This window comes from Danio aesculapii, chromosome 13, assembly GCF_903798145.1.
Source record: "Danio aesculapii chromosome 13, fDanAes4.1, whole genome shotgun sequence".
Lineage (NCBI taxonomy): Eukaryota > Metazoa > Chordata > Actinopteri > Cypriniformes > Danionidae > Danio > Danio aesculapii.
In genome coordinates this window covers 43,128,297-43,154,800 of record NC_079447.1, presented here as the reverse complement: position 1 = coordinate 43,154,800, position 26,504 = coordinate 43,128,297, and the positions used below count along the sequence as shown (strand labels likewise).

The following is a 26,504-nucleotide window of genomic DNA, read 5'->3' as shown; positions in this document are numbered from 1 at the left end:
TGTTTGTGATATATTTTTTCTGTTTTCATTCATATATTAGCAAATATTTTGCTATATTTTAAATGCTATATAAAAAAAATTTCCATTCACGTAGGCTATTAGCTAAATATTTTGCAGCATTTGTTTACAGCATAGAATTCATTAAAATATATGTTAAATAACATTTATTACAAGTTGATTTAAAGTAGTTTGCAATTTGTGTTTTTTTTTTTTTTGGCTGAATAAAACACTATTTTCTATTCATAAATTTCATCATTAAAGATTTCTTATAAATAGTGTAAAAATCTTGTCTTGTCTCGTCCTCGTGACCCCAATTTCATGTCTTGTCTCGTGGAGTAAGCGTCTTGTCACACCCCTACTTATTATACAGTATATAAAGGATCATGATTATCAGAATAAGGAGAAACAGACTAACAAAAGTGTTGATGCCATTCAAATTATAATGTCTTTATTGCGAAGTGTTGCTGGCTCCAGTTGTCCTAATTAATGTAGCCTTTCAATCCATTAGAGGATTTCAAAGGTTATGCATTCGTATTTTATGTGTATGCTAATGCAAAGAGACGTCTACAGGGTAACCATTTAGTAATGCATAACAATCTGAGAGTCATGTAAGTATGATTAAGCTTTTCTGCATTAGACATTGATAGCACATGTCCAAGTTTGGCAACATTTATAAGATGAAAAAAAGCAGCTTTGCAGATGCTTGAAATGTGGCCTTCAAATTACAGGCTGCTATACTGTTTTTTTGTGCAAGAGGTTTTTGGGTCCAATAGACCTTTTTTACGAACGGTCGAACGCACATCTGGTAGAGCGATAGTTGCGCATCGATACTTCCAGCCGGAGCAATGGAGTCAGATACGCTAGTTTTCACTAACTCTTTGAAAACTGTGCCAACATTTACCATTTACAGTGGATGTTTATTGTCTAATTGTTTAAGTTTTTCATAAAAATTGCATTTTTAATTACGCAGGGGGGTGACAATCCATACGTTAGCGGGGTTAAGGAAAGGCTATTTACATTTGTGCGAAATGTACCTTTATCATAGCGTAGGCTCAAGAGTAGTTTTAAACTGTTAAGAGATGTAACGGAGGTAACGTATACAATAATAAATGTTTAAATACATGTATAATATGTAAATGTACAATAAATATGCGATGTAATAAATATGTGATGAGAGGGACCCTGCAGCCTTACTATTTCTGTACGTAGCTGCATGGATGAATATCTTAAGGGAAGGCAATATGCTACATTTGACTCATGCACTGTGCAAATCTGTTAACTCAAATATGGTTGCTATACACACATGCACACAAACACACCCACATGGTAATACATTAACCAAACTTCTTGTCTGAGTGTGATATGCCTTGCATACTAATGAAGCATTTTTGCAGGAGTAGATGAAGCTGAAAGAAATGCAAAGGCCTGAGCTTGAGCTCTGCAGCTAAACTTCCTTTGAGCAAATATTGACTTCCTGTCAATATTTGCAGTTGAGAAGTCTTATGCTTTTAACGTTGTGCAGAGAATTCATAGAAAAAGAGAAAGCATGTGTGGGTGCTGCCACCAGAGGACTGGAGAATGACGAATTCCACTAAACTCCAACTGTTAATATCAGCTGTGTATAAAAGCCTGAGTCAGGAAATGTAAGTGGTTGCGCACCTCCTGAATGTAATTCTTGCATTGCATTGAAGATACCAGAATTCTGTGAATCGAATTACTAATTTTTATGCAATAAATTACTTATATTTTTGACATTGAAGAAACCCCTCTCCTGTTAAATATTCCAACATAATGTAATTCTCCCCCCACTTTATCTCCTCACTTTGCTTTCATGCTCAGCTGGTTTTGGGGGTTGGTATTTCATTCATGTTTGAAAATGTTTTGCTCAGGGTATAAGAAGAAAAGGGTCACTGTTGATCGGGGAGAATGGCTTTTCTTCTGCTTTTCCATACACCGGTACATAGCCTCATCCACTAACAAAGGCAGTTGCCTTTCGTCTTTGTTACACAGCAGTGCATATGTTGTGCATATGAAATGTATTTCAAACTCTGCTGTGTTACCTTCAGTACGGCAACAGTGAAATTATTATCAGTAACATGAATAGCAGCACCACAACATTATAAATATAATCTGAATTGAACGATACCATACATTATTGAAAAACTGGACAATACCATCATTATACTTACATATATACACCTTGTCACAAATCACAGACTTTGTCACTTACAGTAACACCAGGATTGACCAACAGGATGAAATATTGGCTACCACCAGTCAGGCCAGAGTTTGCTCAGCCAAATTTCTACACTCTTTGCTCAGGTTCAACAGCTGACTACTGGATCAGTACCATGGGAAATTATATCATGTCCAGATTTGTCGCCCACACCAGAAGTAGTGAACCACTCTTCAGAACCTTGCCTTCCTCCACCAACTTGTTACTCTGGGGAGCCCCACTTGTGTCGATCCTTTTTGTCCAAATGTTCCTTGTACGTAACTTTACAACCATCATTGTTTCCCATAGAACAGTTAAAGGTCGCTTTTGTTATTACTCTCTTTCCCGAAAGGCTGCTCTGTGGGGTACTATGGTCTAGGAACAAAAACTCCTATGCTGTTCTACCTTCGATTTGTTTTCAGAAGACCTTAAGAAGGTTTTTGATCGTGCAGCTTCTGGGAGAGAGGCCATGCGAATCCTCACTGAGCTCTATCAGGGGAATAGGAGCATGGCGAAATTTCAGAATTCAGACCTTGGCTGCTGAATGCGGAGGCACAGTGGGACATGTTCCTTCACGGATTGTTAGATTGCCTCCAGGATGAGATTTACCTAAAACTTTGGGGGGCTCTGGCGATTTGGGTAGACAAATTTTATCACAGAGAGACTCGCACTCGACAAGGGAGACTTTCTGATCCAGGTCCTGATCTTTTTGCATTTTCGATGGCTTCAGTGGCTGGTAATGCCAATCCGGAACCAATGCAGGTGGGTTGGTCCTGCCTATCTGTGCAGGAGAAGTGCTGACGGAGGAACGAGGGACTCGTGGAGGAGAAGGACATCAAGCGGCTTCCTGTCCGGTAAAAGACAACACCCATCAGCAGGTAAGAGGATACTTTATGCAGCGGCTACTTTACAGCCTGTTACCTTTTTCTGGGTCTCAGAAACTCAGAACATCTAAGCCCTCATTATCCTGGAGCAGAGGGTAATTTCATTGACTCTAGTTTTGCTATCAGTTTTAAGCTTCTGGTCATTTCTCTTTCCCAACCCACTGCAGTACACTCCCTCAGAAGGCTTTCTCTTCCTATCATCAATCAGTCCACTAAACCCATAAAACTTATTACGTCAAAAAAAATCATGTTGAATATATAATTTTTTTTAACAGACTTACACACCGGTGGTCTTGGGGAACCCTTGGTTGGTCCTCTATAAGCCTCATATTAGTTGGGGTCCTAATAATAATAATACTGTATTTTTGTGGAGTGAGAACTGTCATGTGTCTTGTCTTTCGTCTGCTCATTCTGCTGTGTCTTGTTCTGTGTTTCAGGAGGAACACACAGATCTGTCAAACGTGCCCAGTGAGTCCCTTGACCTGAAGAGAGTGTTCAGTAAGTCTTAAGCTGCTTCTCTTTCTCTTGTCCCTGTGACTGTGCTATAGACATATTGCCAGGTACATCTTTGCCTAAAAGCAAGTTATACTCTCTTTCTGTTCCTGAGAAGGAGGCCATGGAGAAATATATTTCTGGTTCTTTAGTGGTGTGGATCATTCATCCCCCACTTCATCTCGGGGGGAGCAGGATTTTTTTTTTTTCAGGAAAAAAGGATGGGTCTCTTCGACCATGCATTGATTATCAAGGGCTGAATAAGAACACTTATCATTTGTCGTTGATGTCTTCAGCATTCCATTATCTGCAGGGGGCGTCCTGTTTCATGAAATAAGATCTCCGCAACCCTTATCATTTGATGCACATAAGAGGAACGTATGAAAGGAAGACTGCTTTTAATACACCCTGGGGGCATTCTGAATATTGCGTTCTTTCTTTTGGGCTTTCCAATGCCCCTGCAGTCTTTCAAGCACTCATAAATGACGTGTTGAGACATATAATTGATCAGTTCATTTATGTCTACCTGGATTTTTCCCGTTCTCTCCAGGAACATGTGCAACACGTCAGGCGAGTGCTTCAGAGGCTGCTGCTGTCTTTTTGTCAAGGTGGAGAAATGCGTGTTACATGCACATTCTGTTTGTTCCCTTTTTAGGACACATTATGTCAGTCAAAGGAGTGCGCATGGATTCAGAAAAGGTTCAGGCTGTGGTAAATTAACCAATTTCAGAGTACCACAAGGCCCTGCAGAGGTTTCAGGGCCTCCTTACAGACATGGATTCTGACAAGAGGCCTTGGTTTGTCTCTAAATTTTGGCAAGAAATCTGTCATTTATTGGGGGCGACTGTTAGCTTTTCTTCTCGTTTTCATCCTTGAGCATGTGTTACGTTGTTTGGTTTCCCCGAATCCCATCTCTTGGAGTCAGCAACTCCCATGGGTGGAGTACGCACACAACTCATTACCAGTGACAGCCACGGACCTATCTCCGTTTAAGAGTAGTTTAGGGTTCCAGCCACCTGTTTTTCCCAGTCTGGAATCCGAAATCACAGTTCTCTTCACACACGCCTTTGTCCAGAGGTGCCGATGCACTTGGAACAGGGCCAGACAGACCCTCCAAGTGGGTCAGCCTACCAAGGCTAAAGCCAATCGCCACCATTCTTAGTCTCCAGTTTATGTTGTCAGTCTAAAAGTGTGGCTTTCATCCAGGAATATTCCCTTGCACACCGTATGTAAAAAAAAAAACTTGCACCCATTCATTATTGGCCCATTCACTGTCATCAAAATCCCTAGTTCGGTGGCAGCATACAGGATAATCCATAATAGTGAAACTGTGCATTATTATAAAAAGTATATTACTGCCTTAATTCAGCAACTTTAACAACAACTAACCTATAAAACGAACAGTAGGGACCAAAGTCAGTCAGTCTAGTGCCCCCCTATGGGTTTAAAATGCCTCCTCAGTTATGACATCCTAGCGCCAGGCCTGCATTTGCTGCAAGTAGACATATAGAAACAGTGTGTATGTTAAACCAATGTGTGTATGTATGCGTGCACTGCAAACTTTGTAACAGCATTTGTGTGTGACTCATCATTGCAGAAAGGCTTGAATAATCCCCACAATATATACATCAAATAACCTTACTTGGTATTTTGTCTCAAACTTAATCTTTGCTTCATTCGCATCTGTCTCGGACTGCTGTTTATCTGACATGACACAGCAGGAGCCGTTTAAAGTGTTTTTGATTTTTCTCTGTTTTCTTTGATATCCAAACTAGATATCCAAAGATATCATTGGTGAAACAGGACATGGTCATTGTCAATAAAATGGCTTATTTCTCTGGTTTTGAAAATTATTTGAAACATTCGGTATAGTGTAAGAACATAAGACAGATAAAAAACAGATAAAATATAAAAACACAAATATTTCCATACTCAGGCTTGAACCCCTTAACTGTCTGCCACAAAATAAGAATTTACACCTCAGAATCGTGTGTGAAATATGCATATTACACATTAATGTACTTAAAAATGTCATGTACGACAGTTAAGGGAAAGCAAAAACAGACTTATTAAAAGAAACACTGGTTACTTACTCTTTGATGATGGGAACAAGTTGGGTTCCAAGATTTTCACAGTAGAACCAACGCTCAAACAAGACTTCCGTACTATTAGCCACAAAGTATCTAGAGTAAAGAAAAGTAATCTAGAGTAAAGACAACTCTGTAATACTTTACAACATGGGTGCACTGATATGGATTACATAATGCTTAACTAATGCACAGATAATTATGAGTTAATGTATAACTGATGATGAGCTTAGCAATTTATTAATGAATACTGCATTAACAAGAAATGAATATTCCACATGGTTCATATATTAAAGAGCCTTTATTATGCATTATAAAATACTTTATTTTGGTTTTGGGGGTCTTTAACAACAGGTTGACATGCATGCAAGGTCAAAAAACACCTTCATTGCCTTATAATATGCATTTATTTTTGCGCAATTATCCCAAAGACCCCCATATGATTTGAAGTTGTACTCTCAGGCCCCGTTTACTCTAACACAATTTAGTTTTAAAACGCATACGTTTTGCTTCCGCCCACGAGCCCTGAAAACGAAGCAATTTGGAAATGCTAAAGAGGCCGTTTTGGTTTTAAAATGCTGCTGCTCCATGTCGGTGTGGATGGGGAAAAACGGAGACATCTGAAAACAGAGGCGTGGCTGCTGATCTGATTTTTCCTCATGGCTAGTGCACAAAGTTCAGTCATGCGCCCTTTTCATAAGTTTAGACTTTGCCAGCTTGCTATGGAAAACAAACTCCCGAGGACACATAGAGTACATTTTCAAAGGGAACAGTGTACTTTATAGCATCATTCACATCACCCTGGCTACGTTTTTTCACTATCTTAACAAAAAAAAAAAAAAAACATGATATAAGGAACTGCCTATTTTCATTTTGATATTAACAACTTAACAGACACCAAAAATGTTAAAGCGGCGTGTAGCTACATATTTATATGAGCGTCATCTTCACTGTATGCATATTAATAACAAAACGGAGCCTATAACATTACTGCCTCCTTTGATTTTCATTGAATAATATGAAACATACCCTGTCTCTTTTGTTGGATATCAGTATAAATAATCAATAATGGCCATTATGAAAGTATAACATACAATAAGCTTATAAAAATATAGGGAATAGAGGCAAGCAATCAGTCAAATGTGCAGAATCAGGTTACATAAATTAATATATTAACTTGGCAGCACGGTGGCGCAGTGGGTAGAACAATTGCCTCACAGCAAGAAGGTCACTGGTTCAAGCCTGGCTGGGCATTTCTGTGTGGAGTTTGCATGTTCTCCCCATGTTCGGTTGGGTTTCCTCCAGGTGCTCTGTTTTCCCCTACAGTCCAAAGTCATGCGATATAGGTGAATTGAATAAACTAAATTGGCCTTAGTGTGTGCAAGAGTGTGTGGGTGTTTCCCAGTGTTGGGTTGCGGTTAGAAGGGCATCTGCTGCATAAAACATGTGGTGGATAAATTGGAGGTTAATTCCACTGTGGCAACCCCTGATTAATAAAGGGACTAATCCAAAAATAAAATTAATGAATAAATATATTTTCTTATGTTTGCGCTCAGCCAAAACACGTTACCTGAGAGCAAGTAATACATTCCAAAGACCAAAGAGTCATTAGATAAAGACAAGATGAATTAAATATCACATTTAACAACTATAGCGAGATGAAATCCAGCGGAAGATCCTTGGTGAACTGTCCGACGTGCGCTGCTCTCTTCTGGGGAGGTATGCTCAAAGCACCGGCTGACTGCCTGGAGCTGAGACGTGCGCAGACGCTGCAGCACATGCCAGAATGTGCGTGTGGTCACATGATGTGTGTTTTCAGCGGTGTAGTGTGGACGGAGAGCTGTTCAGAAATGCTAGGTGAAACATCAGTGTGGATGTGGATCGTTTTCATTCATTAAAACTAAAACTTATTAGTGTAAATCCTCAGTGGATTGCAGCTCGAAGGGCATTCATAAAATATGTCAGAAAAATTTGCCGTTTTTGTGAAATTGTACACAAAAACCCAAAATCAAAGGTAAATCTGTGCTGGTTTATGCAAGCAACAAGCAAGCGACAATCACACAGTGTAAGTTATTAAAAAAAATATTTGAGAAAATTACTGACGTGTCGTTGTAGCCTGTGAAATATCTGGCATGTACATATCAGCAATGACTAGGCCCACACAGAATTAATTTCAGTAATATTTTTCAGTAATATTATTGACTAATATGAAAATATTAGTCTTATAAATATTAGATTTATTTACGATACAGTTTGTACAGTAATATTTTAGTAGATATATTATATGAGAATTATTATTTACTAAATAAGTGGATCTAATTGGATTTGCATTGTAAACATTAAATACAAGATAAAAATGTATTACTTTTTATTTCATATGTTAAGGTTTTAGTTATGATACTCCCAAAATAATCCTACATAAATCCACAGATTTATAACAAAATTCCGCGCAGAAATAGCAAGAAACATCCGCAGATTCCGCCTGGCCCTAGCAATGACCAACAGCCAATGAGAGAGCAGGATACAGGTCAGTGAAGAGTTCATTGAGGAGTCATAAACCACAAAATTATAATTAATAAGCTTTACAATAATATTACACAGAAGCAAAGAAACAATTTAGAGTTTAGATTCTCTGCCCAAGCCCAAACTCGCAGTCTTGGTCGGGCCGTTATTTCCTGCCACTATTTTTGTGTGTTTTTGTGTTTTTGTGTTTTTGTGTGTGTGTGTGTGTGTGTGTGTGTGTGTGTGTGTGTGCGTGTGTTTCAAATCATTTCTAATTAGGTAGAAAGCTTTGCCATAATTAGATATGAAGAGTTAGGGTTAGGGTGCAAAATCCTTAAAGTGCCATCTGGAATTTTCTTCTATAATTTTTCTCTGCTTCTTATGTTTATATTCAGTTATTTCATGTCATTATAGTGAAATTACTGAATCAAGACACAAGAGTAAGAGAAAAATGCTAATTTTAGAAGAAAATGTCAGATAGCATTTAGAGGTTTTTGCATCTGAACTCTTCATATATTATACGAATATTTTAGCAGAGTTAGCATAAGCAACATGTGTGGGTATACAAAGTTGCACAATTCGCAACACGTGCCATACACAGCAACACTCTAGCTCCTGCAACAGCATTTCCTCCACTGGCACACATTCATACTGAACACGCAAGCAGAGCGCATATGTAGAGCAGAAACAGTGCATATAATTCAGTGGATCCTATTGATGCATTTCTTGGGTAAAATTGTACTTTTTACTGTCATTCATTGTGATTTTGGTCAATATCAATGCACTGTCACTTTAATTGAGCGTGAGCAGTGGTAAAAATAGACCCAGCACCGAAAGGATTGTGGCACTGCAGCTTCAGCTGTGCTCATGCTCCACACTGACGCCCTGTTTCTGTGTGCGGTATGAAAGATCTAATCTGTTAACATGGACGCCGAAAAAAACACACGCTGCTCAGGCTCTGCTCACACGTGCGGTATGAAAGAGATGATAGCAAAAAAAATGGGGACTTCCACAATGAACAGACACATGAAGCAGAAAGGCTGATAGTCAGGCCTCAAAGTCCTCTACGATCCATTCTGAATAAACAAACAATGCAATTTACATGCTTCATCCTTGTTCCATTATGCATCAAGATAAATCTAAACTAATTTCTGTAGTTCAAACAATTCAGAATTGTAGTTGAGAACATCTGTTATAAAGGCGGCACACGTATTAAAAATTATTTGTGTTTAAACGGGCTCAGGATCATAATTATAGTTAAAGGTGCAGAAAGTGATCTGCCAAAATGCTAACTAGTTAGCATAATATCTTTGACAAACAGTCACACCCCTGCCGTCCAAAGCTACACCTCCTGAAACACGAATGCGCGCATGACAGCAGACAGCCCACTAGTTCATGTCATTCGTCGACGGTGTGCAGGAATTACACTTATTACTAAGCCATACTTACATGCTATTTAAGATTGAATATTTAAAGTAGCATGGTAAACTATATAGGGAGCGTGTCACAGGCTGTCATTTTTTAAATATGAACCAATGTAATGTTAATATGAAGCCAACTTCACCTCAGTAAAGCAGCCTAGGCGGAATAGCGCTATTTACTTATGTTTTGTTGTTGAACTAAATAAAAATCTACATTATCTATGCTGTAAAAGGTCCCTCGTGAAACTGAAAATAGTCACATCGGTTTATCGCCGGAAGATTTCAGCGGCTGAACAACACTTTTGAAACATAACATTACCTGTCAAAAAGAAATACTTTAGCCATGGTGTCGTCTTTCCTCCAGCGTGTAAAAGTTACTTCAATATAGATTCAGGATTTTAAAAAGTTTTGATTTTACATTTGATTTTATCGCTGTGATCTCATGTGTCTGGTGTGCACATGAACGCCCGGGCACGCATCTGCAGATGCACAAATCAACATTTGTTGACAGACAGTTTGGGCTACTTATCGGAATTATGGGAGATGTCGGCACGACAATGTTTATTTGGATGAACATTTTTTCGTTTTATGCCTTACCCAGAATATAAAGACACATATAAATACATTTAGATCATTTACTTTAATCATTACTATTGGAATGTTAAGAGACTTTCAACCAGCACAACAAAAATTGTAACTGAAGACAATCACCAGGCTCGGACAAAAGGTGCACGGGGGGGTCGGATTTAATTTCAGGGATCAAGATCTAAAACAATTACTTGATCAGCCACAGCAGCAGCAAATTATTTATTGACCTCCACCTATTTACATCACATTTAGTCATTTAGCAAGTGCTTAGTCCGAAGCAACTGGAGAGACATTCAGCGATTCAACAAGAAAAGGCAGTACACAAGTTTTAATTAAACAATTTAGCTGTGCCTAAGTAAGAGGAAGTGTGTTTTTTTAGAGAAAATAGTGTTTCTATAGGTGGTTTGTCACTCACCTGTGTGAAGCACACTTCATAAATGCAGTGTTGGAGTAAGAACGTTTCCAGTGAACATGTGCAAATGTTGGTTAAAGTGTCACAGAAATGAAAAACTGTGTTTTCTACAGATGGTTTGTCAAGCCCACTTCCCTGTATAAGGTATACTCAGAATTGGTAAAGTTTTGGGGTTGTTGTGGGGTGAGGTGGGGAAGACAAGAGAAGAGGGCATCCTGGTTTTGCTCACAAGGGGTTCAAGTGAGACCCGGGGTTGGGTTTTAGTTGTCGTTTGAATAATACTAGTAAATCAGCACTCCATGTGGGAACGGGAAGATAATTCCACCAGCGTGGAACATTGAATGAAAAAGTTTGGGAAAATGAGAATTGTTTTTTTACAACTGTAATGAGTTGAAGTACAACAGAGTTGAAGATACAAGTGCAATTTATTAAGAGAATCATCAAACAGGCAAAGGTCAAAACGGGGACAAAGTAGTCACAGTACAGGCGAAAGTTCCAGCATAAACAGTAAAACAAAGCAAAGGTCAAAACATGACAAGGCAAGACGAGGAAAACGACAAGAAGGGATAGAGGGCCAGGTCCATGCAGCATGCAGCCTGGAGTTGCAGAGGGCCTGGAGTGTGGAGCTGCAGCGGACCTGGAGTGTGGAGCTGAAGTAGGTCTGAGGACTGGTGAGTCAGGAGGTTCTGGTTCAGGAAATACTGGCAGTTCAGACAACCCCAATAAGTCAGAAGGCTTAGGGTCAGAAGACACTAGACGTTCAGACAACCCCAGTAGGTCAGGAGGCTTTGGTTCAGCAGACACTGGTGGGTCATACAATCCCAGTGGGTCAAGAGGTTTTGGTTCAGGAAATACTGCCGGTTCAGACAACCCCAGTGGGTCAGGAGGCTAAGTATCAGAAGACACTGGCAGTTCAGACAACCCCAGTGGGTCAGGTTCAGGAGGCACTGGTGGTTCAGGAGGCACTGGCAGTTCAAACAATCTGATAATGAGCTGATCAAACGAGATCTTAAGAAGTTGAAACTGCGTCCCTGGATCAGGAAAGTCAGTCACAGAACATGACTGAAAAGCAAACTGTGGGCTCTTCTTGAAGATTAGATTGAGTGAGTCATTTAGTTATTATTTTTTACTTGGAACTAAACTGAAATAACACTTAGAGAGTTAATGACAAAAGAAATCAAAGTGATGCATACGCGACTGGACAAAAGAAAAGTAAGGAACTCAATGCAACTAATGTAGTCGTCTGCAATCACATACTGACACCTGTCCATCGGCAATAAGAGTCCCCGGTAAGCTCGACCAATTATAGGGTCGCACCGTTATTTGTGGGTCATTTGCATCATGCTACTTGCATTATATTTGCATTGCCTCACACAATGAACATCGTATATATTTCTATATGATGTAAAAGTAGTCAAGACAAAGAACAACAACACAGTGTTGCTTCTTTTTCCTGTAACAAGAGCACAGTGGATAACAGTAGATCTAATTATTATTATTATTATTATTATTATTACTATTATTATTACTATTATTATTATTATTATTATTATTATTATTATTATTATTATTATTACTATTATTATTACTATTATTATTATTACTATTTATAACTGATTAATGTTTATTTTCTTATTAAATCTTAATTTGTGTATTTCTTCATCTTATTTTGTGCTTGGGATTAAAAAAAAAAACTTTTTCTTGGGGAAAACCTGATGTGCCCAACCTCACCCAGACTCTGCCTCCAGCAGCCCCCAGGTAAATTGAGTTTGAGACCCCTTCCCTAGATAGTAATGCAGTGTGAAAACAACAACAGTCTGGTGATTATGAAAATTATGGAGTGTGAACTCCAGTCCTGTCTGTGCCTCAACAAGTCATAACATAATGATACCCTAGCAAATCATTAGCTAATGATAAATTTAAGTAGACAACTGGCACTTGAAAGACATGGCTTTGACCTGTTGTGGTAATTAAAATGAATGTACACCATTAGTTAATATAATATGTTATTAGGGGATTAATACATTAAAACACAATTAACTATAAATCATTAATAGATTACTTCATGTATGAATCATGTAGAATGTTCATCTGTTGCTCAAGCAGTAACCATAAATAAATGGTTTAATTTCATAAATGAACCAGTAATTGTATACCATAACCTATGATCATCTGTACATCAGATAAGCATTATGTAATGCATACCAGTGCACCCATACAGTATATTTGTAAGAGTGGACGAACAAGAAAACCAAATATAACACAAAATTATAAAAGAAAAGTTGACACTGTAGAATGAGGGTGACGGAGTAGTAAATTATCATACCTAAGGCCATCTGTTTCTTTGTGAAGTCTCCTCCGCTCTACCACCAGCCCTACAGTATTTGCCTGTCTCTGAGGAGAATGGGGAATTCGTGCTGGAAGCAGGAACATCTGAAAATGGTAGAAAAACATAGATTTAGCATTGGCTAAAATAGATTTTGGGACAATATAATATAAAACTGCAATCAGATCAAACAGCAGAGCAATTTCAGTAGTTACACACAGACTTATTCAAATGATTCTTACCTCACCTTCTCGAATATGCACATCTTTATGTTTGCCATTCTCTATCACCTTCAAAACCATGTCACCCCTCACCTGGTAAAAAAGCTGAAACGAAGTTTGTGAAAGTGATATTATTACCAATCATTAGAAATATAATGTAAAATTGTATATCTATCTGAAAGAAACAGTGTTGCCAACTTTGTCACTATATTTAGCGACTTTTCGGACCCCCCTAGCGACAAATTTTCAAAAAAGCGACTAGTGACAAATCTAGCGACTTTTTGTGTGTTACTGGAGATTTTTATAGACTGTTGCTGCGTCCGAATTTGCATACTATCCATCCTAAATAGTATTTGAAAGTAGAATTAGTATGTTCTAAATCGAAGTATGTTTAAAAGAGTATGCCAAAGGTTCCTGTATAGTTCACTATTTCCGGTAAAAACTCGAAGTGTAGAATTGTCCATACTCTAACCGCTGATATTGCCCACAATACATTGCGCGTAGGACGTGAATTCCATTTAGAACTACAAACGCGGGTGAAAAGTGTAAACAAACTACAAACATGATGTATGTGCGAGAAAAACCATCAAGTAGAGTGGCTTCGGTAAAGATGTTTGTATGACTGTTAATTAATATCTAGCCCACTGGAACATGTTTTAATCGCGTTTTCTGTAATATTTCATCTGCAACAACAATACTGAACTTATATAAAGACGTGTTTGACTATTAACGTCTGAATGCAGAATTATCCAAAGACCTGAGGAAATTTCTCTGCATAAAACACTTGTGAATGGGAGATTAACCTGCTGCTGCTTCTCCAATAAGGTAGGGAATTAAATATGAAAGAAATGTGGATGATGTGTGGATGATTGACAGGGCTCGTAACTAAGCAACACAAAGATCTGTTAACGAGGAAGTAGTGTGTCCCAAAAGCTTGCATACTCTTCTGTTACACACTCAAAAGTGTGTACTGTTCCTTCACAAAAAAAGTACATACTTTTAGGGTGTAGTACAAGTATGTGAATTGGGACGCAGCATGTCATACTCTACTATCCTGACTCTAACGAGCGGCAGGTGATGCCGTCAGCCCCTCCCTCGCTTCAGAGCACTAACAGGCGACCCAGTCCTTGTACAGCAGTCTCTCTGAGTAGGGTTTGTCTGCAGACTGGAGTCAGCGAGTGGAGTTGCATGAGTTGCTAAATTGATGAACATAATAATACATCAAATGACTTGGTCTGGATAAATTTGCGTACAGATGGCAAATGATTTAGCACCAGCAGTGTGAGATATTTCCATTGTACAGTCAAACCGATCTGTTCTCCTTTAATTTAACAATTTAATTTGACCGTTTATTCTTTTCTTGTTCACAATCACAGATATTTTAGTGACAGTTTTGGAACTTGTCTGAGTTTATTATGTCTGGGAGATTACTGCAAATTCACTACACATCTATACTAATATACAGTATTCAAAAAGCAATAAATTTAGTTACATTGACAAGCTTACATAAAGCGTAGTGCAAATATAAATACCCCTTTATTAACCACAGGCTGTTAAACAAACAGAAACGGTAGAAGGTGATGACGTCGGTAATATGCAAATTGACATATGACATAATCTAGCGACTTTTAGGGCGGAGCTTAGCACCTTTTCATTGAAAATAGTTGGTAACAGTGGAAAGAAATGCTCTGCAATCAGAGCTGCAATACTGCAACATTTACATCATACTTTCTTTACAGCCTGTAGTGCACTGGTATAGTATCTCAACATAAGAAGACTATCACAAGACATAACATGAATATAATAAGTATAATATACTTGTAGTGTATACTTCAGTGTAGATGCTCAGCACCATTGTTAAAGACAGTGAATAGGAAGTGATACAATTGTAAATAATGTTCAGTTTGTTACACCGATCAATCATTCCATTTCCTGTAAAATGATCTCTGATTAATTAAAAGGAATCAATGATAATAACGTGTGATACGGAATGACAGTGTGATACAGAAGAAAGGAAAATTTGATTATACTCAACCCTCATGCATTCCTATGGTAATTTGTCCTTGATCTTCTTTTTGATAAATTTGCCTGTGTTAATGCTAACTGACTGCATATAATTTGCCTCAGGTGTGTATTTACACAAGTAGGGTCAAAGAAGTTTACTGAGCTTTCATTTTTATAATTTTTCCATTCAAAAACATATCTCACTCTTTTACAAGAATTTAAATTTTTTTTTACCGACATAAAAAGGAACTTTTATTTTGATGTAGTAGTTCAGAAGTTTAGTTTTCACGTCAAAGAAAATGCAGATTGGATTCGTCTGGTAGATTTTAGACAAAGTCTGAGTTAACACAGCTGTTCGCACAGCCAAACCTATAGATATATGGGGCTGGAGTCCTTTCAACAGAGCTGTAGAAGCTGTAGCTACAGAGCTGTAGAAGAAATAAAACTCTGTCTGATATGTATAGTTCTGTCCTTCAAGGACCTGATTGGTATTGTTTTTGTTTTTAGGAAAATATTTTAGGAAAATAGCAAATCAATTACTGACAAAAACCTTTAGTTAGCATAACATTACACATTATATTAATTACGTATTATATTATTCTGTCTGTGTTCATGCTAATATTAGGCTGGTTTATTGCATATTTGCAGATCTATTATAAATCAAAATAAATGTAAAAATTAATGCAAATTAAAAAAATGGTGTATTGTAGTCAAAATTTGTAAAAACAAAATGATAGTCAATATTGTTTGGGGAACACTAAAATATATTCAATACAAATTAGATCTTTGAGGCAGAGTTTCATTGCTTCATCACACAGACTTTGTCCTTATAGTGTTTCTGTAAACTATTGCAGTCCACGGACTATGTACTGGAGTTTGTGGTGGAAAATGTAATAATTAACAAGCTTTAGTGCATTTAAAGAAAATCTGCCAAGATTCCCACTGTCAGTATTAGATCCACTTTAAAGAACTTTAAATGAAGTCATTAAGCCATGATAAGCAATTCAACTCAATTGGTAGTTCACGAACAGCACCTTACCTCTTCTCCTTCCTCAATGTGATAATCTCTCCTCACATTTGGACCACCAACATACATAATATTCAACTGATAAAAAAACCTAAGACAAATGTGAAAATATATAAATTAATATTAAATAAAAAAGTGTGTGTATATATATTGATTATTGTATATAATATATATAATTATATATATATATGATTATTAATTACTTACATTAATTTGTTGCATACAGGCGGTAGGAATGAAGTCTCATTCTCAGCAATCCACTTGTCAATATTGACATGCATAGACTGGTTGGTCATTTTTCTCACAATCTTGTGAATACAGCTTCGCTTGGAATAATCTGTCTGAGTAAGCAACAAATTTGTGAGCAATGGTGTATTTCTTCAGGCAGTTTTGACAAACCACCTTTGAGTTACTGAATAATTGGGCGGTGCTATTACATACAGTATGTGACAATGAGGTTGAACTCCATGTTTACTCAGCTGAACAGTAATGCTAGTAGCCTAACAATACGGACAGCACAGCATAACTCACAAAAATGCATACAATTATTATTTATTTTTTCACAATTCCCAAACACTTTTGTCATTCATACTCTACAAGTGGAAAAAATTCAAAGGTTTCAGCACGTTTTTCACATTAGAGCTAGACCGTATGACCAAAATGTTATTTTACAGCATGAGGAAGTTTATTTCACGGTAACAATATCTTTGTAGATATAGTTATTCCAGAAAATCTGCAAAGAGGCTTTTTATAGTAAATAAATTTAAGAACTTGATCTTATTTGATTAGTATTTTATTTTTAACCTTATAAGTACAGTAAACAAAATATTACTTTAGATGAACAACAAATTCCACTGTATGTCACATTTCACAGTTTTACATGGACAGACATTATTATAAACATTTCTCAAGTAACATATTCTCCACAGCGTGCCCCATCAAGGCTTCGAGCCATTGTGATGGTTCATCCCCCGGTATACCCGTGTTTTCATTCGATGACAGCAGAGATCAGATGCCCACCACGACATCGGAGGGCGAGCTGTCATGTTCTTCTATACAGCTTACAGTGACATTTAAAGGTTTAACTAGGTTAATTAGGTTAACTAGGAAGGTTAGGGTAATTAGGCAAGTTATTGTATAACGATGGTTTGTTCTGTAGACTATCGAAAAAATATATAGATTAAAGGGGCTAATAATATTGACCCTAAAATGATTTTTTTTTTAAATGTAAATTTAAAAAAGAAAATAAATTTAAAAGGGGAGCTAATAATTTTGATTGCAACTATATATGAATATTAAAATCACCACCAATTAAAACAGACAACAATTGTCTGTGGCCAAAAAAATTTCGGATAAGAAATGAAATTCAAGTCGGTGTAGTGTTCTGTAGGTCTATATCCAGTTGCCAATACAGATTTAGATTTATTTCTTTTATTATACACTGAAACCAGTTAGTATGTAGTGATAATTTATTTGGTTCGACTCAAATATTAAAATGAACAGTATTAATATTAATATTGAAATTTTGGTCACTCCTTTCTTAAGGTGTGTGTAAATAGCAGATTAATACCTCGTTTTAAATGGGGCACCAGCATCAGCTGTCGCAAAAATTAACAATCAAATTGTTAATTGAATTATACTAATCTAAATCTGTTTATTATGTGGCCAAAACAGAAGGAAAATGAGATTGTATGGGCCTTTTACTGTATTGTTAACACAAGGGACACAAAATTGTAATAAATTAGTATTTATTAACAAAAGAATAAACGAAGGAAACTACTAAATGTATTGTAAAAGTCCATCTATTACCCCAATGACGAAACTAAAAGTATGGTCTAAGGTTAAATCCAATTAGTCCAGTTGCCTACCTCACACTCATACTAAAAGTGCAGTTAATTTAGTCATTTCCATACAACTTGCTGAATCAGTGATTAAAAAGAAATTAAAAGGTCTTCATGCTCAATGAAATTTAAATAAAAGCCGAATCTAGTTTTTTCATGTTCATAAAAGTGAAAGCAACCGTGTGGTTATGCTGCTCTCTCATATAGGGGTGCTGAATATAGGCTAGGTACATGTCAATGCACCCTTATTTATTTAGAGGTCATATGTTGCGCGGCTCTGGGCGAATTTTATTTGGAGGGAAAATTATCAAAATGTAACATGATGATTGAAAATGATAGGAGGGGAAATAAAAATATATTTCAAATCTCTGTACATAACAGAAAAATAAACAATGATAATGCAACATTAATAGTGCACTTGTATTATAGTGGCACAAATATACTATTTTTGGACAGACCTTGTCAAAAGTGAGCGGGCACTTTCATTAATAAAAAATATAGCACTTAAATTATTTAATTTTTAACAATCAATTAAATTACAAAGCGGTTTTATATCAAAAGTTGATAATGATAAAAAAATGTACAACATTTTGATAGTAAAATATAACCTTTTAAGCAATGGCTGTTATTTGTGTCAGTTTTAAAACATTAAATAACGAAAACATCAAGTTAAATAAAAAACAAATATGAAACAACACATAGATATCAGTATATAAAGCATATAAAGCACTATTATATTTAGCAAAATGCTGCTCTTTTATCTTTGTATTTTTATCAATTTTTTTTATGTCTTCATAATTAACTAACAAGCTATAGACAAATTCCTGCTTGACGTTTTAGAAAATATTAACCGTGCCGAGAATTCTGGGCCGAGAACAGTTTGCAATCGTGCCGCGCCGTTCCAGGCTCAGTGGAGAAACAACCGTAACCATACTGTAGTGTTCTTAGAACGGTTTGGCAGATAGTGGAAAAGCGGCTTTGGGTTAGAGATGGATGAAGTACGTTGCAGCATATAAATCTTGATGCCAAAGTTCAGAGACTCACACACTGCAATGAGAATCTTCGCTACAAGATCCCAATGAGATTTTGCAACTTCCCCTTAAATACTCAATTCAGTACAAACAGCCCTAAATTCAACACAATAAGCTTTAAGCTTTACAAAAACCCTTGTCTGGTAATGAGTTGATGTGTAAACCATTTTCTTCGGAGTGGAGCAAAGATCTTATCAAAGTCAAAACCCAAATTCAAATAAATAAATTTGAATTATTACTAAGAAATATATTCCACTTTACCAATCCCACAGAGACATTTAAAAGGATACCAAACATGAAAGAGAAAATGATAGATTTACAAGATACACCATTGAGAACTTAGAGATTCTGTGTGGAACAGTGTTAGTGACCTGCTCTGGTGGAGAAGGTAAAGTAGAGGGCAGAGAGGGGGACTCAAGGTGGGTGATTGAGATAGTTGAACATCTGGTTTCCAAGCTAATCTTCTCGTGGTCTTGCCTCATGTAATTCCGTAACAGTTCTCTTGGTATCTCTCTTTTGTATTTGAGTGTTTGAGCTTTCAGCAGTGACATTACATTACACTGACTGAACTGATTCTAGATTTCTTCTAGTCCCGGTCCTTTTAAGTGACAGCTGTAGTTCTGAGTGTTCAACAATAGGAAGCAGTGTGGAGCTTGACTAGAGTGCTGACAAAATTAGTTTTTATTTCCATATTTGTTTTCCTTTTTAAAAGGTTCCGCTGGTTGAATGGTTTCAACTGACAGCAAACACAGAGTTATTATTAATAAGTTACATTTTAAAAGAACAAAGGAAACATGCTGTAGCATTGATTTAGTATGTATTTATCATGACCATTTGGCAGTGGAGACAAGCCTGATAGTTGACCCTAACCATACTGTGAACACTCAGTACTAGTATTGTGTAATACAGTGAAAATGATAGCTTCTGAATTACTCAGCTTGTTTTGATTGAGTTAACATTTCCCATTGTATTAAACTGCGCAGTAAATAATATTAAAATATTGAAACTTACCTTGAATGTGAAGTGGCAGCACTCGGAAAAGTAACAAAATATCTGAGAGGCAAAAAAAACAAAACAAATGTTTGTTACACAAGAGAACAACAACATGACAAAATCTGAAGGAAACCAATAGCAACTGGAATAGAACTGAAGATGGGTATTTTAAATGAGAATGAGCGATTAATTGGCTTTAGATATTCTGACCTCAAAGCTCAAAGTATTAAAACCATATGACATTTCTTCGATTTATTGCAAACAATGGTGTAGCCTACAATTTTTAATACATTACTTAGTTTATCTCAAAACAGCCCGCTAATCTACAGTTATGGTTGTCGAATGATATTGTGTGAGAACAACAATACGTAAGATTATTAACTTTAAACCTGGTTATGCGACGGACATCGTTTATGTTCACATTAGGGAACTCCTTAAACGCACGCACAGAAGACCTGAAGTAACCTTTACGGAAGCAACACAACACTCACGTGACGTCAAACTGTTTTTGTGTTCTTGAATCCATGGTCATGTTTTACAATGAACACGTTTTACATTTTTAACAATGCTACGGGTAACGTAAGAGTAAAACAGGTACAACTATTGAATAATATTATTATACATTGTTATGGTATGTAGTATAAACATTAAATTCCGGGGAAATTTTCGGACGCTCCAGTGGCGCAATCGGTTAGCGCGCGGTACTTATATTACAGTACGTAGCAGAGCCATGCCGAGGTTGTGAGTTCGAGCCTCACCTGGAGCAGTGTTTTTATTTTGCGAATTGCAACTTGTAAATGCAACTACCATCATTACACTTGTAATTACATACTTTCAAAATGAATACACAACAATAAAATAAATTACCTATGCGTTATGGAGAGTTTAACAATAATTAGGCCAGGGGTCAGGAACCTTTTTTCAGCAAAGAGCCCCTGATTTTTTTGGCACATGCATTTTTTAAAAAATAGCCATTGGGGGTACGCACACACGCATACATACATATATATACATACAGTAGAAGTCAGATTTATTAACCCCCCCCCCCCCCCCCCCCCCCCCCCCCCCCCCCCCCCTTTGAATTTTTTTCTATTTTAAATATTTCCCAAATTATGCTATTAGAGCAAGGCATTTTTCATTGTATATCTGATGTTTTTTTTCTTCTGGAGAAAGTCTTATTTGTTTGATTTCGGCTAGAATAAAAGCAGTTTTAATTTTTTAAAAGCCATTTTAAGGTCACAATTATTAGCCCCTTCAAGCCATATATTTTTTTAACAGTCTACAGAACAAACCATTGTTATACAATAACTTGCCTAATTACCCTAACCTGCCTAGTTAACATAATTAACCTAGTTAAGCCCTTAAATGTCTCTTTAAGCTGTATAGAAGTGTCTTGAAAAAGATTGTCAAATATTATTTATTGTCTTCACGGCAAAGATAAAATAAATCAGTTATTAGAAATTAGTTAATAAATATGTTTGCCAATTTCAATGACATGATTAAAAAATGCAATCTTCAAAAATCAGATTGTTTTCGATACCTTCAGGTTCATCACTTTATTCAGACCCAGTGCTCTGTATTCCCTCAAATGCCTGCTGAATCTGGACTGGACTTGATTTTAAAGACCCCTGTACACCCCAAGGGCCTCATTTCATGATTATGACATTCCGTAACATAACGCTAGAGAAGATTAAAATGGAATGGATAGAAGAACTAGGAATTATTATTTTAAAAGAAGCTTGGGATAAAGCAGTTGAAATTATAAACAAGACTTCATCATGTGCGCGGCTAAATCTGATTAAGATGAAAATTCTTTACCGTATTCACTACAGCAAAACAAACTGGCTAAAATATGCCCCAATATAGATGAAACATGCGATCGTTGTAACTCAGGCAAGGCAGACCTAACCCATATGTTCTGGTCATGTGATAAACTGATACGATTTTGGTGTTTAATATCTGAGATTTTAAACTCAACCTTCAATATAAGAATTCAACCTAATCCTTTGTTTGGACTACCAAATGAGGACATGCATATAACCAAAGAAATACAAAATGCCTTTGTAATGTTAATAGCCAGAAGAAGAATTCTTATAGAGTGGAAATCATCAATGCCACCTAAACTGTCACTTTGGCTTTTAGTGATGTAATGCTATTTTTGAAAACAGAAAAAATTAAATATTTTCTCAAAGAATCCACCAAAACATTTTTTTAAAACATGGGACCCTTTATTAATTCATATTGAGACTAATGTACTCCTCCAACCATGAATTCCCCCCAACACCCCATAGTTTTTTATATTTAATTTAATTTAATATTTTCTAGGTTATTTTATTCAATTCAATTATTTTCTTTTTCTTAATCATTTTTATTATGTTCATTTGTCTATCTCAAATTAGTGTGTGGTTTAAAAGAGCAAAAAACAAAACAAAAAACAAAACAAAAATACTTTTGTCACTGAATACCTGTAATGTATTGTACTTTTTATCAAAAACACAATAAAAAAAAAAAAAAGAGTTATTAAAACTATTATGTTTAGAAATGTGTTGAAACAATCTTCTCTCCAGTAAACAGAAAATGGGGAAAATAATAAACAGGGGAGTTAATAACTCTGACTTCAACTGTATATAGACTAAAGACCTATCTCTTTAGTAAAGCACTCAGTGCATCACTTAGCGGTGTGATACATGAATGGCTCCACACAGGTTTCTTCATCTCATTTATATACACTATGAACAGCAGCTACGCTAATTATTCTCTTTATTCTCTATTTCCACCTGGGGATTCTCATCCTGAGGCCCTCATACCATGCAGCGGCACTGATTTGATCCAAGACCAGCGATGAGATGATCCCAAGGTTTTCATAATCCTGGACCAGGCCGTATCCTGAGCAGCTGCTGTGGTGGTCATGGAGGAGTGGAGAGCTTGAGACTGATTCCTGTGATGCTCCAAGGACAGACGAGTCTTCGCTGAGGTCCGGCTTCCAGCCTCCGGTGCTTAGACTGCAGCTCTGCACAAGACGTTTGGCCAGCGGAGAAATGATCGTGCCCAACTGAGCCTGTTTCTCTCAAGGTTTTTTTTCTTCACTTTTGCCAATTGGTGAAGTTTTTTTTCCTCGTCGCTGTCGTCACTAGCTTGCATGGTTCAGGATATGTAGAGCTGTGCATCAATGGATTTGCTCTTCAGTGTTTGGACTCTCAGTAATGATTATTAAACACACTGAACTGAGCTAAACTGAACTGAACTTAAACTTTAAAAACTGAACTACACTGTTGCAATTTACTATGATCTTTTATGTGAAGCTGCTTTGACACAATCTACATTGTAAAAGTGCTATACAAATAAAGGTGAATTTAATTATATATATATACATATACACACACACACACACACACACACACACACACACACACACACACACACACACACACACACACACAAGCATAAGAATGTTGTTGATTAAGGAAGCATCTTTCTTACTGTCATTACAAGTCCAAAGATGATGTCATTCACATTAAAGATCCTGAGATGTGGAATCTTTGGGTTATGCCAGTCATAAACATCTGACTATAATGCATCCACATCCACAGAGTGAAAAACAAATGATCAGTCATTTCAATATCATCAGGAAACACATCTAGTAGACTCAAACCAAATCTAAGTATTAAATATTCACTAGATCAGTGTTTCCCAACCCTGTTCCTGGAGGCACACCAACAGTACATATTTTGGATGTCTCCATTATTTGACCCATTCATTTCAGGTTTTGGAGTCTCTTCTGATGTTATGATAAGATGATTCAGGTGTGTTTGATTAGGGAGAGGTTGAAAATGTGGACTGTTGGTGTGCCTTCAGGAACAAGGTTGGGTAACACTGCACTAGATTGTTATATCCCACTCAAAAATTTAAAATGAAGTTTTAAAAGAATCTAGTGTTCGGAGATAGAACTAAATATTTGAAATTTCCTCTAAGTATGTGAATAATATCTTTAGAGAATTTAGGTGAAATTGAGTTTTCTATAAACCACTAGAGAATATGCAATGTTACCTTTTTCTTCTGTTAAAAGAGAGTTTATTCCACTGTCACACCAACAATTATGGACATTAAATTATGCAAGTAAAATTTTGTGGACAAGAAATAGACAAATACCTTTATTAGAAAGTGTCTTATACAGGAACGCTATCCTGGTCTCATTAAAGGTAATTATATTTTCCAACCTTTTAATGAGAATTTAGTTAATAAAATTAGATGCAAATATTTGACATTTCCTCTTCCTCCAAAATACAAAGTACATTTTAAAATCACGTATGATATTTACCTGCAAAGGAGTTTGTGAGAAAAAGATTTAAGGTGAATTGTAATGTTTGCCAATACTGCAATAGTGATACTGAAGCTGTTGATATATGTGCCCTCCAGAAACTTGCGTTCTGTGAATGAACGTCGCCTCGTAGTTCCATCCCAAAGAGGGAAGAAATCACTTTCCCGAACTCTCACATTCAATCTGCCCAGTTGGTGGAATGAACTCCCTAACTACATCAGAACAGCAGAGTCACTTGCTGTCTTCAAGAAACGACTAAAAACGCAACTCTTTAGTCTCCACTTTCCTTCCTAATCTGCAACTGCCTCTCTGGCTATACCACTAACTGTTCTCTCTCTCTCTCTCTCAAAAAAAAAAAAAAAAAATTCTACTAATGTTTTGCTTCTTAGACTTTTACACACCTGAAACTTGTCTATAGCGCTTGTTCACTGCTGCTCTTATAGTTGTGTAAATTTGCTCCCTTGTCCTCATTTGTAAGTCGCTTTGGATAAAAGCGTCTGCTAAATGACTAAATGTAAATGTAAAATGTAAATGTTGAACATCTATTTCTTCACTGTAACTTGGTTAATCCTTTCTGATGTGGACAACTGGATATATGTTTCCTTCTATTTGTTGGGACATTGTAAAATTTGGAGTACATTTGAACAGCAAAGAGGATGACTTAACTACAAATTGTTAACTTATTTTACTTAAATTCTTCATTCATAAATGCAAAATATAAAAAAACTTTTTCTGATCTTTTATGGTTGCTGGCAAATGAACTAAAAAGGTGCACTACTGCCACCCACCAGACTGGAACGTGAAGCACTAATAATCATTCATTCATTCATTCATTCATTTTCTTCTCGGCTTAGTCCCTTTATTAATCTGGGGTCGCCACAGCAAAATGAACCCCCAGTATATGTTTTACGCAGCTGATGGCCTTCCAGCTGCAACCCATCTCTGGGAAACATCCATACACACTCATACACTAAAGACAATTTAGCCTACCCAATTCACCTGTACCGCATGTCTTTCGACTGTGGGGGAAACCGGAGCACCCGGCCGGAGGAAACCCACGCGAACACAGGGAGAACATGCAAACTCCACACAGAAACACCAACTGACCTTCTTGCTGTGAGGCCACTGCGTTGCCGCGCTTATAATCATTTTAGGAAAAATTAAAGGAAAGGCATTGAAGAGAAAGTGAGAGGGGGATGATTTTTTTAATACTGAGCCACTATCCTTGATAAATTGTATTATTACTTTGAAATTGTGCTACAGTATATCTTTACAAAAAATGTTTTTATACTTTTACTGTTTATTTTTTGATAAGCTCTATTCTTTCTTTATCCTGCCCCCTGCAACACATGTGCTACATGTGTTAATACATGTGCTATTGTTTCTGTTTGACCACAGTGAGTACATTTAACAACTTTGTTTCCCAATTTCAAACAATGATGGGTTTAACCCATAATGTCCTATATGCGTGTAAGCAGGGATGGGCAAAAATACATTGAAGTGTATTCTAAAATAACTACCAAATACCTCAGTTTCACATGTATCAAAATAAACTACAAAATAGAGCAGACACAACAAGTATCAAAATAAAAGACTGTATTTTGTATTTTGAAAATACTACAAAAGATTGAAGGTGTTTACATGAGTTGCTTATTGAATGTTCCTTTGATCCCGTTTTACATGTTATAGCACAATTCGTTAACGTCATTGCGTCACCGCGCTATCCACGTTTCCTCTTATGGCAAGCCTTTTTGACTTTTATTCATTCTCAGGTTATGTATTCTTGATATCAACAATTCAGTTCTTGATATCAAAAAGGTAATTGCTGACATCAAAAATGTAATTGTTAATATCAAGAATTTGAATTTTTGGTATCAACAATTACATTTATGATATCAACATTTACCTTTTTGATATCAGGAATTGAATTTTCACTAGTAAAATGTCACCATAGGCTGCCATTCCAATTTAATTGTTGATATCCAGAACTGATTTCCTCCAGTTGAAATGCAATTCTTGATATCAATAATTTAATTGTTGATATCGGGAATTAAATTGTTGATATCAAGAATTGCATTTCAACTAGTAAAGATGTTCATTATTGATATCAACAGTTGGTTTGTCACTAGTGACAATGTTAAT

General features: G+C 36.6%; 1 protein-coding gene and 1 non-coding gene across 4 annotated transcripts in view; one reads left to right on the top strand and one right to left on the bottom strand.

Moving 5' to 3' along the window:
• haao (3-hydroxyanthranilate 3,4-dioxygenase) overlaps window positions 1-20,501 on the bottom strand; it is a 32,028-nt gene extending 11,527 nt beyond the window's left edge. Inside the window, exons 1-7 of one of the 3 annotated variants that reach the window (XM_056470633.1) lie at window positions 20,434-20,501; window positions 20,063-20,104; window positions 16,387-16,516; window positions 16,192-16,270; window positions 13,170-13,253; window positions 12,928-13,034; window positions 5,685-5,774 (exon numbers count right to left, since the gene is read on the bottom strand). In XM_056470633.1, the coding sequence (XP_056326608.1) occupies window positions 5,685-5,774; window positions 12,928-13,034; window positions 13,170-13,253; window positions 16,192-16,270; window positions 16,387-16,475 (449 nt within the window). In that variant the 5' untranslated portion in view covers window positions 16,476-16,516; window positions 20,063-20,104; window positions 20,434-20,501. Of the gene's footprint in view, window positions 1-5,684; window positions 5,775-12,927; window positions 13,035-13,169; window positions 13,254-16,191; window positions 16,271-16,386; window positions 16,598-20,062; window positions 20,105-20,433 lie in introns of those variants that run through there. The other 2 variants (XM_056470631.1, XM_056470630.1) reach the window with 2 other exon arrangements.
• A 215-nt stretch (window positions 20,502-20,716) lies between these two features.
• trnai-uau (transfer RNA isoleucine (anticodon UAU)) lies at window positions 20,717-20,810 on the top strand. Its single transcript has 2 exons — window positions 20,717-20,754; window positions 20,775-20,810. It is a non-coding gene; the product is annotated as a tRNA-Ile (tRNA).
• The last annotated feature ends 5,694 nt before the right edge of the window (window positions 20,811-26,504 follow it).